We start from the raw sequence: 16,531 nt of genomic DNA, 5'->3' as shown, positions 1-16,531 counted from the left end.
GACCTTTCTAGAATCTGTAAGATACATAAAAAGGCTAATGATAACAGTGACTGTTCGGACACTGTGAGCTACAGTTAAAGGTCGCCAACATTTAAAGTGTCCGGCCGCAGATCTTTTCCAAATCATGACAGAAATGGCAAGAAAACTACACGCAGACTTCGATGAGCGGCACGACTTTCGAACAGGAGGCATTTTACAGAAGGCAAGAAAGTGCATTGTGTATCGCTCTTATGGGTTGTAAAATTGAAGAATGATGGTCTGCCGGATGTTCAGGCAGGAGCGGTGAAATTGCTCATGCTGATCAGGAGCGAGCTTTGTGCTCAGTCGGGGGAAATTGGTTGGTGCTATTTTGGTCAACACCAGGAAAGAGAAGTTCCCTGATCGAGAATCAAACATGGTGCCGCGGCGGCGAGAGCGCCGAATCCTCAGCACTGGACCACCAACGAATCTACTGCAATTTTCATTCAAGCAAGCAGACCAACGCTGCCTTTCCGACTTGTCCCTTTGAAACTCACGTCACTTTCGCCCCAGATAAGTTACTCGCACAAAATGGAATTTACTGTTCGAGCATGAAAGACTTGTTCTGACAACGACAGCGCCAAGTGCGGATCAGCAGGTACATGAAATGGACAGTGAGGGGAAATAACACCACAAACGGCTGGTGTAACTGTTTCCATTTCCAAAGCGTACGCACCGAATCAGTGCAGCTCCTTGGAAAGGTGCAAGGCAACGCAGGACTGTCATGTCTCACTTGAAGCAATTGACACACACAAGATTCTGCCATCACGAGCCATCTCCTTCTCTTTCTGTCACTACTTTATCTCCAGCTTCCTCTGCTCCTCCAGATGCCGGTGAAATAGATGTTCAAAGTAAACACAGAGACTTAACGAGAAAAAAACCTTAACTGGAAAGGAGGAGAGGGGAAGAATGATGCTGGACATTGAGAGACGATGGATTTTGCAGATACCTGGATAAATAGACACAACGACCTCATCTCCCTGCTTCTTCGGATACTGAATATCTTAATGCTCAAGAGATGGGCTCACTGCCCCAGGCTCATTATCTCCAGTCGCATCTCCCACCAATCTTGCATATGTTGCTTCGCTCTGAAGCAGGACCCCCAGATCCCTTTGTACTGCAGTACTTTCCAGTTTCTCGCCTTTAAGATAATAACTTGCTCTCTGATTTTTCCTGCCAAAGTGCATAACCTCACATTTTCCAATATTGTATTGCATCTGCCAAATCTCCGCCCACTCACCCAGCCTGTCTATATCCCCTTGTCGGTTTTTTATGTCCTCCTCACTTTCCACTTTCCCTCCCATCTTTGTATCATCTGCAAACTTTGATACGTTGCACTCGGTCCCCTCCTCCAAATCATTAATATAGATTGTAAAGAGTTGGGGACCCAGCACCGACACCTGCGGAACACCACTGGCTACTGGTTGCCAGTCCGAGAATGAACCATTTATCCCATAATCTTTTATGTTGCACCTTGTCGAATGCCTTCTGATGTGTGATTGTGTGTATCTTTGAACTCTCTGTCTCACTGTACAGGTATTTAAAGCGTAATGGAGGATAATGTGAGTGTCTCTGTATCTTAAAACCTCTGTCTCAGTGTGCCGGAATGTAAAGTGTTTTGTCTGATGATGGTGTGAGTGTCTCTGTATCGTTAAACTCTCTGTCTCACTGTGCAGGTATTTAAAGTGTATTGGAGGATGATGGTGTGAGTGTCTCTGTATCTTTAAACTCTCTGTCTCACTGTGCAGGTATTTAAAGTGTATTGGAGGATGATGGTGTGAGTGTCTCTGTATCGTTAAACTCTCTGTCTCACTGTGCAGGTATTTAAAGTGTATTGGAGGATGATGGTGTGAGTGTCTCTGTATCTTTAAACTCTATGTCTCATTGTGCAGGTATTTAAAGTGTATTGGAGGATGATGTGTGATTGAGTGTATGCTTAAACTCTATGTCTCATTGTGCAGTTATTTAAAGTGTATTGGAGGACCCGGTGAGTGTCTCTGTATCTTTAAACGCCCTGACTCACTGTGCGGGTATTTACAGTGTATTTTAGGATGGTGTGATTGTGTGTATCTTTAAACTCTCTGTAACATTGTGCAGGTATATAAATTGTGTTGGAGGATGACGTGACTGATTCTATATCCTTAAACTGTCTGTCTCACTGTGCAGGTATTTGAAGTGTATTGAAGGATGATGTGTGAGTTTGTGTATCCTGAAATGCCCTATCTCACTGCCCTGGTATTTAATGGGTATTGGCGGATGTTTTGATTGTCTCTGTATCTTAAAGCCCTCTGTCTCACTGTGCAGGTATTTCAATTGTGTTGGATGATGATGTGTGATTGAGTGTATCTTTAAACACTCTGTATCAATGCACATGTATTTAAAGTGTATTGGAAGAAGATGTGTAAATGTGTGTATCTTCTAACTCACTGTCGCACTGTGCAGGTCACAAAAGTGTATTGGAGGACGGTATGAGTGCCTCTGTATATTAAACTCTCTGTCTCACTGTGCAGGCATTTAAGGTGTATTGGAGGATGGTGTGAGTGTCCCCGTGTGTTAAACCTCTCTGTCTCAATGTGCAAGTATTTCAAGTGCATTGGAAGAGGTTGTGTGATTGTGTGTACCTTTAAGCGCCCTTTTCTCACTGTAATGGTAATTATAGTGTATTGGAGGATGATGTGTGATTGTGCGTATCTTTAATGGCCCTATCTCACTGCCATGGTATTTAAAGTGTATTGGAGGACGGTGAGACTGTCTCTGTATCTTTAAACTCTCGTCTCACTGTGCAGGTAATTAAAGTGTATTGGACAATGATGTGTAATTGTGTGTATCACTGTGCAGATAATTAAAGTGTATTGGAGTACTATGTGAGTGTCTCTATATCTTTAAACGCCCTGACTCACTGTGCAGGTATTTAAAGTGTATTTTAGGATGGTGTGAGTGCGTGTATCTTTAAACTCTCTGTCTCAATGTGCAGGTATATAAATTGTGTTGGAGGATGACGTGACTGTTTGTGTCTCCTTCGACTGTTTGTCTCACTGTGCAGGTATTTGAAGTGTATTGGAGGATGATGTGTGTGTGTGTGTGTGTGTGTGTGTGTGTGTATCCTTAAAGGCCCTGTCTCAATGCCCTGGTATTTCAATTGTATTGGAAGATATTTTGATTGCCTCTGTCTCTTTAAACTCTCTGTCTCACTGTGCAGGTATTTCAAGTGTATTGGAGGATGATGTTTGATTGTGTACATCGTTAAACGCCCTGTCTCACTGCCATGGTTTTCAAAGTGTATTGGAGGACTCTGTGAGTGTCTTTGTTGCATTAAACTCTCTTTCTCACTGTGCGGGTATCCAAAATGTATTGTAAGATGGTATGTGAGTGTTTCTGTCTCTTCAAACTCTCTGTCTCACAGTGCAGGTATTTAAATTGTATTGGAGGATGATGTGGCTTGAGAGATGGTGCAGGAGTGAGGGGATTAAATTCATGAGGCATTGGGACCGATTCTGGGAAAGGCAGAACATGTACAAGCTGGACGGGTTGCACCCAAGCAGAACCGGGACCAATATCATCATGGGGGCATTTGCTAGTTCTGTTGGGGAGGCTTCAAACTAGAATGGCAGGGGTTTTGGGAACCAAAAGGCAGGTACAGAGAAATTCAGACCAGGAAGTAGAAAAGCAGTTAATGATGTTGTTAGCGACTCAGAAAGGCAAAAGAAGCAAAGGTTAAATCGTGTTCAGCACAGAAATTTCACGGGTTTAAAGGGTATATACTTTAATGCAAGGAGTATTACAAACAAAGCAGATAGGCGAAGGACACAGATAAGAACGTGGCAGCATGATATCATTGCTCCAACGGAAACCTGGCTTAGAGAGGGGGATAATTGGCAGCTCAATATCCCTGGATATAGAGTTTTTCAGGCAGGATAGAGAGGGTGATAAAAATGGAGGGGGTAGCATTGTTGGTTAAAGAATCAATTACAGTTGTGAGAAGGGATGAAAAAGCTAAATGGATATCAATCGAGACCATGTGGGTTGAGCTAAGAAATAAAAAAGGGGCAGTCACACTACGAGGATTGTGCTATTGACCCTCGAATAGCGAAAGGGGGATAGAAGAACAAACATGTAGGCAAATTTCTAAGTGCAAAAATAAGAGGTCATTGATAGTAGGGGACTTCAACTACCCTAACATGAACTGGGATTCAAACAGTGTGAGGGGCACAGATGGCGCAAAATTCTTGATCGGTGTCCAGGAATACACTTTAAGCCAGTACGTGACAAGCCCAACAAGAGGGGATGCAATTCTAGATTTAGTCCTGGAAAATGAAGATGGGCAAGTTGGTGAAGTGACAGTGTGTGACCATATTGGGGATAGTGACCACAATTCAGTAAGTTTTAGCATTATTATGGAAAAGGACAGAGTTAAATCAGGAGTAAACGTTTTGATTTGGGGGAAGGCAAATTTTACAGAACTAAGAGGTGATTTAGCAGAAGTGGACTGGACACAAAGACTTGAGGAGAAATCAGTGGCAAGAGAGTGGGAGGCACTAAAAGTGAAATTCTACGGGTGCAATGCAGACACGTCCCCTCAAAGAAACAAGGTGGCACTGCCAAATTTAGAGCCCACTGGGTGTCTAGAAGTACATGGGGCAAGATCAAGCAGAAAAAGAAAGCTTATGACTGTCACAGAAACCTAAATACTGCAGAAAGCCTAGAGGAGTATAGAAAGTACAGGGATGACGTAAAAAAGGAAATAAGGAAAGAAAAAATAGGGCATGAAAAAATATTAGCTGGTAAGATTAAAGAAAATCCAAAGATGTTTTATCAGTACATTAACAACAAGAGGATAGCTAAGGAAAAGATGGGACCTATCAGGGATGATAAGGGTAACTTGTGTGTAAAGCAGTGGATGTGGGTAGGGTTTTAAATGAATATTTTGTCTCCGTATTCACAAAGGAAAGGGATGATCCGGACGTAGTCGTTAAAGAGGAGAGGTGTGAAATATTGGATAAGGTAAACATAACGAGAGAGGAAGTGCGACAGGGAATGGAATCCATGAAAGTTGATAAGTCACCAGGGTCGGATGGATTGTTTCCGAGGCTATTGAAGGAAACCAGGAAGCAAATAGCGGATGCTCTAAGGATCATTTTCCTATCTTCACGAGATACAGGGGAGGTACCGGAGGACTAGAAGACTGCAAACGTAGTACCATTGTTTAAAAAGGGTACGAGGGAAAGGCCGAACAATTATAGGCCGGTCAGTATTACCTCAGTGGTGGGAAATCTATTGGAATCAATACTGAGAGATAGGATAATCTGTTACTTGGAAAGGCATGGTTTCATCAGGGATAGTCAGAATGGCTTTGTTCAGTGAAGGTCATGCCTTACAAACCTGATTGAATTATTTGAGGAAGTGACAAGGAGGATTGATGAGGGTAGTGCAGTGGATGTTGTCTGCATGGATTTTAGTAAGGCATTTGAAAAGGTCCCACATGGCAGACTGGTCAGAAAGGTAAAAGCCCATGGGATGCAGGGAAATGTGGGGAACTGGATCCAACATTGGCTCAGTAACAGGAAACAAATGGTAAAAGTCGATGGATGTCTTTGCGAATGGAAATCCGTTTCCAATTGTGTGCCACAGGGCTCAGTTTTGGGTCCCTTGCTGTTTGTGGTCTATATTAATGATTTGGACTTGAATGTAGGGGGCATGATTGGCAAATTTGCGGACGACACAAAAATTGGCCTTGTAATTGATAGTGAAGAGGGTAGCTGTAGACTCCAAGACGATATCAATGGGTTGGTGGAGTGGGCAGAAAAGTGGCAAATGGAGTTCAACCCAGAGAAGTGTGAGGCAATGCACTTCGGGAGGACAAACAGTAAAAGGGAATAAGCAGTAAGCGGGAATATATTGAGAAGGGTAGAGGAAGTGAGAGACCTTGGAGTGCATGTGCACAGGTCCCTGAAGGTGGCAGTACATGCAGATAAGTTTGTGAAGAAGGCATACGGAATGCTCTCCGTTATTAGCCGAGGTATAGAATAAAAAAGCAGGGATGTAATGATGGAACTGTATAAAACACTGGTAAGGCCACAGCTGGAGTATTGTGCGTAGTTCTGGTCAGCATATTACAGGCAGGATGTAATTGCTCTGGAGAGAGTGCAGAGCAGATTGACAAGAATGTTGCCAGGGCTTGAAAATTGCAGCTACGAGGAGAGATTGGATACGCTGGAATTCTTTTATTTGGAGCAGAGGAGGTTGAGGGGAGAGTTGATTGAGGCATACAATGTTATGAATGAACTAGATAGAGTGGACAGGAAGTATCGGTTTCCCCAAGCGGAGAGTTCAAGAACTAGATGGCATAGATTTAAGCTAATTGGCGGAAGGAGTAAAGGGGACATGACGAAAAACTTTTTTACCCAGAGGGTGGTGGGTGTATGGAATTCTCTGCCCGAATTGGTGGTAGAGGCTGGGGCCCTCAACTCTTTAAAAATTACCTGGACCTGCACCTAAAGTGCTGTAAGCTGCAGGGCTGAGGACCGGTTGCTGGAAGGTGGGATGAAAATGGGGACCTGGTTGTTCTTTGAGCCGGCGCAGACACGATGGGCCGAATGGCCCCCTTCTGTGCTGTATCTTTTCGATGGGTTCTATGGTTCTATGGAAATGAGGGAAGGAGGGTGGGTAGCTGACGAATTAGTGGACGGTGGGTTGGGTGGGGTTCACTTTTCCATTGGCCGAAGTTGTCTTCTTGTGGCGAGTGGACAGGTGGAGGAGATCTCTTCACCTCAGACAGCTGGAACAGCCCAGGCTCAGTACTCCACAGGATGGGTTTTGCAGCAAAACTTCGGCCAGGCAATGGGGGTGTTTATTAAATATGATTCACGCTCCCTCTTTAGGCCTTGTTGTGTCTTATTTCCTCCACCTTCCCCTCTTCAAACTCTTCCCAGTTCTTTTCTTTTCAGTCCTAAGCAAAAAAGTCCAAGAGAAGATCCAGAAAATTGTCCCAAACGCAGACCTCTACTTCCACCTCCTGTGATGCGTATACCGATACATCCACCCCCATGCAATCGAGGTTATGATGAATCTGAATGAGTCAGTCAATCGCCCTCCTTCCAGGTAGATGTAGTTTGCCTCTATCCTTTCTCTCCCCCCTCCCCTCTACTCCAAACGTGAGAGCCAAAAGCCAACTCTCCTTAAACCCATCTCTTTGACCGAGCTTTTGGTGACCCCTCCTAATATCTCCTTCCTTGGTTCATATTTTCCCTCGACCCACCCTGAATCCCCTCAGGATGTTATTTCCACGTTTTAGGCGTTGTATTATACAAGTATTTGTTGCTGTTGTAATAACTAGGCCTGAATAGCTGCACGCAGTATTTGGGCAGGTGGTGGCAACAGAATCTGGTTGAATTCGGACTGATATCTTGGTGTCAAGATGCCTTTAACCCTTTCAATGACAGCATCCCTGCTCTGGCCAATTGTTTAACATTTCACTCACACGCTAAATCTCAAGAAATACTGAATATTAAAAATGGTACTGGGAAATTCGGAGTTGCCTGAGTAATGTAATTTTAATAGAATATAGTTCATCGATTTAAATATCGTACTAAAACATTACGCAACCTCCTCCTCAGCTTTCTTCCATATTCTTTAATTAATCTGTTAATCTCCTTCATTTTTTTGTGTCTGTACCATCCATTTTAGGCCACAATGATTTAAATTTGTACCTAATTGGTTGCTTCAGCTGAGCAATCAATAAGCTGATTGGCAGCTTTCGAAAAGAGCTGGGATTGGTGGGGATAATTTCTTTGTTTGATATCAGAATGGGTTGCTGTGTGGATAGAGCGCTTGCTGAACTGCTCGGGTTAAGAAGGGTTATTACAGGGAAGGAGAGTGGTGCAGGATGCGTAAAGCAGATATAAGCCTCATATAAGTACTGGGAAACTTTGCTCAATTTAGGTTTGGGTGTTAAAGAAAAAAGTTTCAGGCCTCTTACTCCCCCCTCAAAATAATACCATTGAGATCAGGTTTTGGAGCAACTTCCTTGCTTTTGTATTAATAAATCCCAGTGTCCCGTATGATTTTTTAACAGCCTTCTCAACTTGTCCTTCCACCTTCAAAGATTAGTCCACATACTGCTCTAGGCCTCTCTTTTCCTGCACCCACTTTGAAATTGTCCCATTTAGTTGATATTTCCTTTCCTCATTGCCCCGACCAAACTGCATCACTTCACACTTCTCCATGTCAAATTTCAGCTGCCCATCTGTCTGCCCATTTCCCCAGTCTGTCGATGTCCCCCTGAATCTGATACTATCCTCGACATTGTTGACTACATTTCCGAGTTTCGTATTGTGCAAACTTTGAACAGATTCGGAAAATAGAAGTGCATGGGATTAAATGGACGTGGTTATTTGATCACATTATTGGCTAAGGGATAAGGTGCAGACAGTAATGGATATTGTTCTGACTGGAGAGAAGCAGTGGGGTTCCCCAAGCATCGGTATTAGGAAAATTGTTTTTCTTGTTACATAGAAATAACCTGCACTTGTGTTTCAGTCGTACAATTTTGAAGTTTGCGTGTAACACAAAACTTGGCAACGTAGTAAATAGTGAGGAGGATAGTGGCAGGCATCATGAGGACACAGAAAGACTGATGAAATGGGCAGACACATGGCAGATGCAATTTAATAATGTTAAGTGATGCACTTTGGGAGTAATAAAATGGCGAGGCAGTATAATCTAGATGGGACGATTTTTAGGGGGGGAACAAGAGCAGTGGGACCGGGGTGGGGTGATATTCCAAATCTTTGAAGGTGGGTGGGTAAGTTGATTTGGCAGTTAAGAAAGCGTATCGGATTTTTGGCTTTGTAACTAGAGGAAGACTGTAAAAAAAAGAAAGGCAAGCTAAGCCTTTATAAATCACTGGTTAGGCCTCAGTTGGAGTATTGTGTCCAATTCTGTGCACATCACTTTAGGAAGGATTTCAAGGCCTTGGAGAGAGTACAGAGGAGTACAGACTAGAGAAGCTGTGGTTGTTCTCTTTGGAGCACAGAAGGTTAAAGGGGAGCAAAACAAAGGCATTCAACATGATGAAGGGTCTTGATATAGCAAGTAGGTAGGAGCTGTTTCCTCTGGCAAGTGGGTCAGTAACAAAAGGTCACAGATTTCAAATAATTGGCAAAAGAACTAGAGGGGAAAAGAGGAGATTTTTTTCACCAGCTGAAAGGGCGATGGAAACAAGTGCCGGAGGATGTTTGAAAAGGCGATTGGAAATGTAGTCGAAGCCAACAAATTGCTGGGTTCGGGTTGTGGGAGTAAATTAGACGGCTCTTTCAATGAACAGGCGCAGGCACGAAGACGCCGAATAGCCAACAGCTTTGCTGTTAAAATCGAAGATTCCATTAATATATGATCACCTCTACACCCGCCCCATTAACACAATGACCACCGACACCTACAGTCCCGGGATCTCCTCTACCTCATGCCCCCTTAACCAGCTGATCACCGACACCTACAGTCCCGGGTTCTCCTCCACCTCATGACCCATTAACACACTGATCGCCGACACCTACAGTCCTGGGATCTCCTTTACCTCATGACCCATTATCACACTGATCACCGACACCTACATTACCGGGATCTCCTCTGCCTCACGCCCTCTTAACAAGCTGATCACCGACACCTACAGTCCAGGGATCTCCTCTACCTCCCGTCCCTTAACAAGCTGATCACCGACACCTACAGTCCCGGGATCTCCTCTACCTCCCGCCCCATCAACACACTGATCACTGACACCTACAGTCCTGGGTTCTCCTCCACCTGATGACCCATTAACACACTAATCACTGACACCGACAGACCGGGATCTCCTCTACCTCCCGCCCCATTAACACACAGATCACTGACACCTACAGTCCCGGGATCTGCTCTACCACCCGCCCCTTTTAACACACTGATCACTGACATCTACAGTCCCGGGATCTCCTTTACCTCCCGCCCCATTAAGACACTGATCACTGACATCTACAGTCCAGGGATCTGCTCTACCTCCCGCCCCATTAAGACACTGATCACGGACACCTACAGTCCCGGGACCTCCTCTACCTCCCGCCCCATTAACACACTGATCACGGACACCTACAGTCCCGGGATCTCCTCTACCTCCCGCCCCGTTAACACACTGATCACCGACACCGACAGTCCTGAACTCTCCTCTACCTCCCCCCACCCCCGCCCCATTAACACATTGATCACAGCATGTAAAAAACAAAAAGATTAGTGAAGACAAATGTGGATACCTTACAGTCAGAAACAGGAGAATTTGTAATGGGGAGCAAGGAAATGGCAGGGTAATTAAACATATACTTTCGTTATGTCTTCACGGAAGAGGACACCAATAACTTCCCAGAAATGCTAGGGAACGAAGGGACGAGTGAAAAGAAGGAATTAAAGGAAATGAGTATTTGTAAAAAAAATAGTGCTGGTGAAATTAATGGGACTGAAAGCCGATAAATCCCCAGGGCCTGATAACCTGCGTTCCACAGTACTAAAAGAGGTAGCCGTGGAAATAATGGATGCATTAGTTGTCATATTCCAAAACTCTATATATTTTGGAACAGTTCCTGCGGATTTGAGGGTGGAAAATGTAACCCCACTATTTAATAAAGGAGGGAGAGAAAGCAGGGAACAACAGACCGGTTAGTCTAACGTCAGTAGTAGGGAAAATGCTCGAGTCTATTATAAAGGATGTGATAACAGGACAGTTAAAACATGTCAACGGGATTAGACAAAGTCAACATAGATTTATGAAAGGGAAATCATGTTTGACAAACATCCTGGAGTTTTTTGAGGATGTAAGAGGTAGAACACATACGGGAGAACCAGTGGATGTCGTCTATTTGGATTTTCAGAAGGCCTTTGATAAAGTCCAAAATAAGAGATTATTGTCCAAAATTATAGCACATGGGATTGGTGGTAATATATTGGCATGGATTGATAATTGGTTAACAGACAGGAAACAGTGAGCATGAATATATGGGTCTTTTTCGGTGTGGCAGGCAGTGACTAGTGGGGTACCGCAGAAATCAGTGCTTGGACCCCAACTATTCACAATATATATATATCAATGATTTGGATGAGGGAACCAAATGTAATATTTCCAAGTTTGCTAACGACAGAAAACTAGGTGGGATCGTGAGTTGTGAGGAGGATGCAAAGAAGCTTCAACGCGATTTAGACAAGTTGAGTGAGTGGGCAAATACATTGCAAATGCAGTATAATGTGGATAAATGTGAAGGAAGTAAAGACAGAAAGGCTGAGTATTATTGAAATGGTAATAGATTGGGAAATATTGATGTACAAAGGGACCTGGGTGTCCTTGTACAACAGTCACTGAGAGCAAATATGCAGGTGCAGCAAGCATTTGGGAAGGCAAATGGGATTTTGGCCTTCATTGCAAAAGAATTTGAGTATCGGAGCGAGGATGTCTGACTGCAGTTATACAGGGCCTTGGTGAGACCACACTTGGAATATAGTGTGTAGTTTTGGTCTCCTTACTTAAGAAAGGTTATACTTGCCACAGAGGGAATGTAACGAAGGTTCACCAGACTGACTCCTGGGATGGCAGGACTGTCAAATGAGGAGAGAATGAGTCGACTTGGCCTGTATTCACTCGAGTTTAGAAGAATGAGAGGGGATCTCATTGAAACATATAAAATTCTGACAGGGCTAGACAGACTGGATGCAGGGAGGATGTTTCCCCTGGCTGGTGGGTACAGAAGGAGGGGTCACAGTCTCAGGATACAGGGTAGGACATTTAGGACTGAGATGAGGAGAAATTATTCAACGTGAGGGTGGTGAACCTGTGGAATTATCTACCGCAGAAGGCTGTGGAGCCAAGTCACTGTATAGATTTAAGAAGGAGCTAAATAGATTTCTAGACAGAAAAGGCATCAAGGGGTATGGAGAGAGAGCGGGAAATTGGTATTGAAATAGATATTGAGATCAGCCATGGTCATATTGAATGGCGGAGCAGGCTCAAAGGGCCGAAAGGCCAACTCCTGCTTCTATTTTCTATGTTTCTATGTTTCTCCCGACCCATTCACACACTGATCACCGACACCTGCGGTCCTGGGATCTCCTCTACCGCCCTCCCTATTAACACAATAATCACCGGGACCTACAGTCCCGGGATCTCGTTTATCTCCCGCCCCATTAACAGACTGACTACCGACACCAACAGTACCGGGATCTCCTCTTCCTCTGACCCCATTAACACATTGATCACCGACACCTACAGTCATGGGATCTCCTCTCCCTCCCGCCACACTCACACAAGGCCACACTTGGAATACTGTGTACAGTTCTGGTCACCCTACTATAGAAAGGATATTATTAAACTAGAAAGAGTGCAGAAAAGATTTACTAGGATGCTACCGGGACTTGATGGTTTGACTTACAGGGAGAGGTTAGATAGACTGGGACTTTTTTCCCTGGAGAGTAGAAGGTTAAGGGGTGATCTTATAGAAGTCTATAAAATAATGAGGGGCATAGATAAGGTAGATTGTCAAAATCTTTTCCCAAAGGTAGGGGAGTCTATAACGAGGGGGCATGGATTTAAAGGTGAGAGGGGAGAAATACAAAAGGGTCCAGAGGGGCAATTTTTTCACTTAAAGGGTGTTGAGTGTCTGGAACGAGCTGCCGGAGGCAGTAGTAGAGGCGGGTACAATTGTGTATTTTAAAAAGCATTTGGACAGTTACATGGGTAAGATGGGTATAGAGGGATATGGGCCAAATGCAGGCTATTGGGACTATCTCAGTGATATAAACTGGGAGACATGGACATGTTGGGCCGAAGGACCTGTTTCCATGTTGTAAACTTCTATGATTCTATTGACCACCGACACCGACAGTCCTGTGATCTCCTCGACCTCCCACCCATTCACACTCTGGTCACCGTCAGCGTGTATTGCTGTTTACTTAATTACCTTTTAATTTATCCCATATGGACAAACATTTCTTGCGCTAGGTGACCACATATTATTTTAGAACTTGTCCTTGCATGTGATACACACTTTGACAAGATCTGTAAAATGAGTGCATCAATAGCCTCCGGTTATAAACGTTTCAGTGATTACATAAACACCCAGTGTTTGCAGCACCGCAGCCTGTCGGAATAACACCGATCTAACTCTGCAGTCTTCCGATCTTCGCACTATTTAATTAATTTAACAATTACAGTAAAGGGATATTTCACCACGTTCTTCAACTGCTCTCTGAATTTCGCCTGGGTCACGGCATAAATACAGGTGTTTGTGCAGCAACTCAGGAGCTGGAGCATAAATCCCAGTTCTTGTACAAGTGGATGTAGAATTACAGACGAAGAATCCAAATACAACAATCGTCGATTAATAGAATACAACATGAACACCACCCATAACACGATAAAGTTTCCTGATATAACAAACAGTAAAATCATTGATTTCCTGCGACTCTCCATCTCTGGGTCTCTGGGGCTCTCCCCACTGCTGTGACCCCGGAGTCTCCTGCGGGCTCTGCTGGCCACTAAAATGTGCCTGACTGTGAAAACATTGAGGAACACAATCAGAATAAATGGGACACACGGGGTGAGGATATAATGAAGGAGTTCGATTACTGCCCATACCGGGGATGTTGAAACACCCGTTACATCAAAGCAAAACCAAGGGTTATTGGAAAGCAGATATTGACCTTCGAACATAAAGTACCAGAAAATATTCTTTAAACAGCTCAGCACACTCACTGTTCCTAAAACCAGAGGTGCCGTTTTCTTGGTGCAATCTTTAGTTTTCAGCTTCTGGCAACAAATGGCCACAAAACGATCAAAGGTGAATGTGACGGTGAACCAGACAGAACAGTCCGTGACTGCATAAAGCAGAACAGCGTGGATATTACACACGGGAAAGTGGTCTAGAAAAGAGAACTGTGAACGATAAATATTTGGAATCTGCCTCAATAACAGATCGATGATAATGACCAGTAGATCCGCCGCTGCCATGGACACCAGGTAGCGAATGACACATTTGGAGAGACCGCACTTCCCACGAGACAGGATCATAATTGTCAATAAATTAACTATAAGGAAGCGAAATAAAGATTGAAATTCTAGATCAAGCTGTGACACTCTGTAAACAATAATAAAATCTCTGGAACCAACTATAAATACGAGTAAAGTCTCTGGATCCCCTGAAAATATTATTGCAGTCTCTGGATCGCCTGTGAATATTGGTACGGTCTCTGGATCCCCTGTAAACATTAGTACACTCTCTGGATCCCCTGTAAATATTAGTACAGACTCTGGATCCCCTGTAAATATCAGTACAGCCTCTGGATCCCCTGTAAATAATAGTAAAATCTTTGGATCCACTGTAAATAATTGCACAATATCTGGATTGTCTGTAAATATTAGTATGGTTTGTGGACCTCTTGTAATATTTGTACCATCTCAGGATGCCCTGTAAATATTTGTATCATCTCAGGACGCCCTCTAAATATTAATACGATCTCTAGCACACTTTAATATTAGTACCGTCACGGGACACCGTGTAAAAAAAAGTACAGCCTCTGGACCACGTGTAAATATATGCAACGTCTCTGGAACATGTGTAAAAAGTAGCACCGTCTATGGAACATGTGTAAATATTAGAACCGTCTCTGGAACATGTGAAAATATTAGAATCGTCTCTGGACCACGTGTAAATATTAGCACCGTCTCTGGGACATGTGTATATATTAGAATCGTCTCTGGACCACGTGTAAATATTAGCACCGTCTCTGGGACATGTGTAATTATTAGCACCATCTCTGGACCACGTGTAAATATTAGCACCGTCTCTGCAACATGTGTAAATATTAGAACCGTCTCTGGACCACGTGTATATATTATTACCGTCTCTGGGTCCCCTGTAATTATTTGTACAGGCTCGGGATCGCCTGTAATTATTAGTACAGGCTCTGGATCCCCTGTAATTATTAGTACAGGCTATGGATCCCCTGAAAATATTCCTACCGTCTCCGGATCCCCTGTAAATGTAAGTACTGTCTCTGGATTCCATGTAAGTAATAATACAGTCTCAGGACCCCCTGTAAATATTAATACAGTCTCTGGATCCCCTGTGAATATTGGAACCGTCTCTGCTTCCTCTGTAAATATTAGTACTGTCTCTGGATCGCCTGTAATTATTAGTACCATCTCTGGATCCCCTGTAAATATTAGTACTGTCTCTGGATCGCCTGTGAATATTAATACAGTCTCTGGATCCCCTGTAAATTTGGTTGTGGTCTCTGGATCCCCTCTAAATATTAGTACAATCTCTGGATCCACTATAAATTTTACGATCTCCCCTGGATCCCCTGGAAATATTAATAGCATCGCTGGACCCCTCTGTAAATCCTGACACACCCGAATGGCTTCGTAAAAACAGGCTCATGCTGGAGCTCCCTGAACATACAAACTCACTCCCAGGGACCCATCCTAAATTAAACCTATCACCTCGAAAACGCCCGTAAATATATTTCCCATCCATGTTCCCCCTATCGCTATATTTCCCATTCCACGTTAACACTTTAATTTTTACGGTGGCTATAGAAGCTTACCGGAAACTCGAACAGCAGAGAGTATGGCACAGGGAATGAGAAGAACAGGAATACAGTGGAACACGTTTTATAGAATTAACATTTGGATCTAGAGACTTACCAGGAACACCGACAGCAGCGAGGAGGGGATAGTAAATAATAAGAACAGTAATACAGTGGAACACGGTTTATGGAATTAATAGTTGGATATTGAGACTTACCAGGAACACCGACAGTAGCGAGGAGCGGATAGTATATTAGTTGTATACTCCGAAGCATAAAATATGTCCGCCCCACAAATGACATTGAACCATAATATGCAAACAGATATTGAAACACCCAGAATGAACTGTCCCAATCGATCGTTCTAAGATTCCGACCCATTTCTGCAACAGTCCAGTCTATTGTTCCAAGATTCCGACACATTGCTGTCACATTCCAATCGATTGTTCTAAGATTCCAACCCATTTCTGTAACATTCCAATCTAATGTTCCCAGGTTCCGATCTATTCTCTCCCTCTCTGCAGGGCCGCTAATCCCTGTTAGTGCCGGAGGTGATGCTCCCACTGACACTATGGGATAACACATTGAATGTAGTCGTTTATTTATAGCACAGGAAAACATTCCAGTGAGACAATTAGGGCCCATGGAGACTGACATTAATTTCAGTCACTGAACAAACAGAGTCGGTTAGCAACTTTAAACTGAACGAATATGACATCAAAACATATATTTAATCAAATATTACACAGATGGAAAGCCCAAAGCCCAGATTATTATATTAATAAATATATGGAACAACAGAAACTATGAGACCCGCGGTCTGGCAGCATTGAAGCTGGATTATTGCTTCTGGCTTCTGGTACAATTGTACTTGATTGTTGAAGCTTCCTATACTTGGATAGAGTTGCTACAGTACATA

The 16,531-nt window shown here is 43.5% G+C and overlaps 1 protein-coding gene across 1 annotated transcript; it reads right to left on the bottom strand.

Moving 5' to 3' along the window:
- Positions 1-13,210: 13,210 nt before the first annotated feature.
- On the bottom strand, positions 13,211-16,077 carry LOC137318791 (probable G-protein coupled receptor 139). The gene is made up of 2 exons (XM_067981437.1): positions 15,831-16,077; positions 13,211-14,109 (listed from the first exon to the last, which is right to left on the bottom strand). The coding sequence occupies exons 1-2, from the start codon at positions 16,075-16,077 to the stop codon at positions 13,211-13,213; spliced, it is 1,146 nt and encodes a 381-aa protein (XP_067837538.1).
- Positions 16,078-16,531: the final 454 nt, after the last annotated feature.

Source organism: Heptranchias perlo, unplaced genomic scaffold (genome assembly GCF_035084215.1).
Source record: "Heptranchias perlo isolate sHepPer1 unplaced genomic scaffold, sHepPer1.hap1 HAP1_SCAFFOLD_73, whole genome shotgun sequence".
NCBI lineage: Eukaryota > Metazoa > Chordata > Chondrichthyes > Hexanchiformes > Hexanchidae > Heptranchias > Heptranchias perlo.
This window is presented reverse-complemented; position numbering and strand designations above follow the sequence as displayed.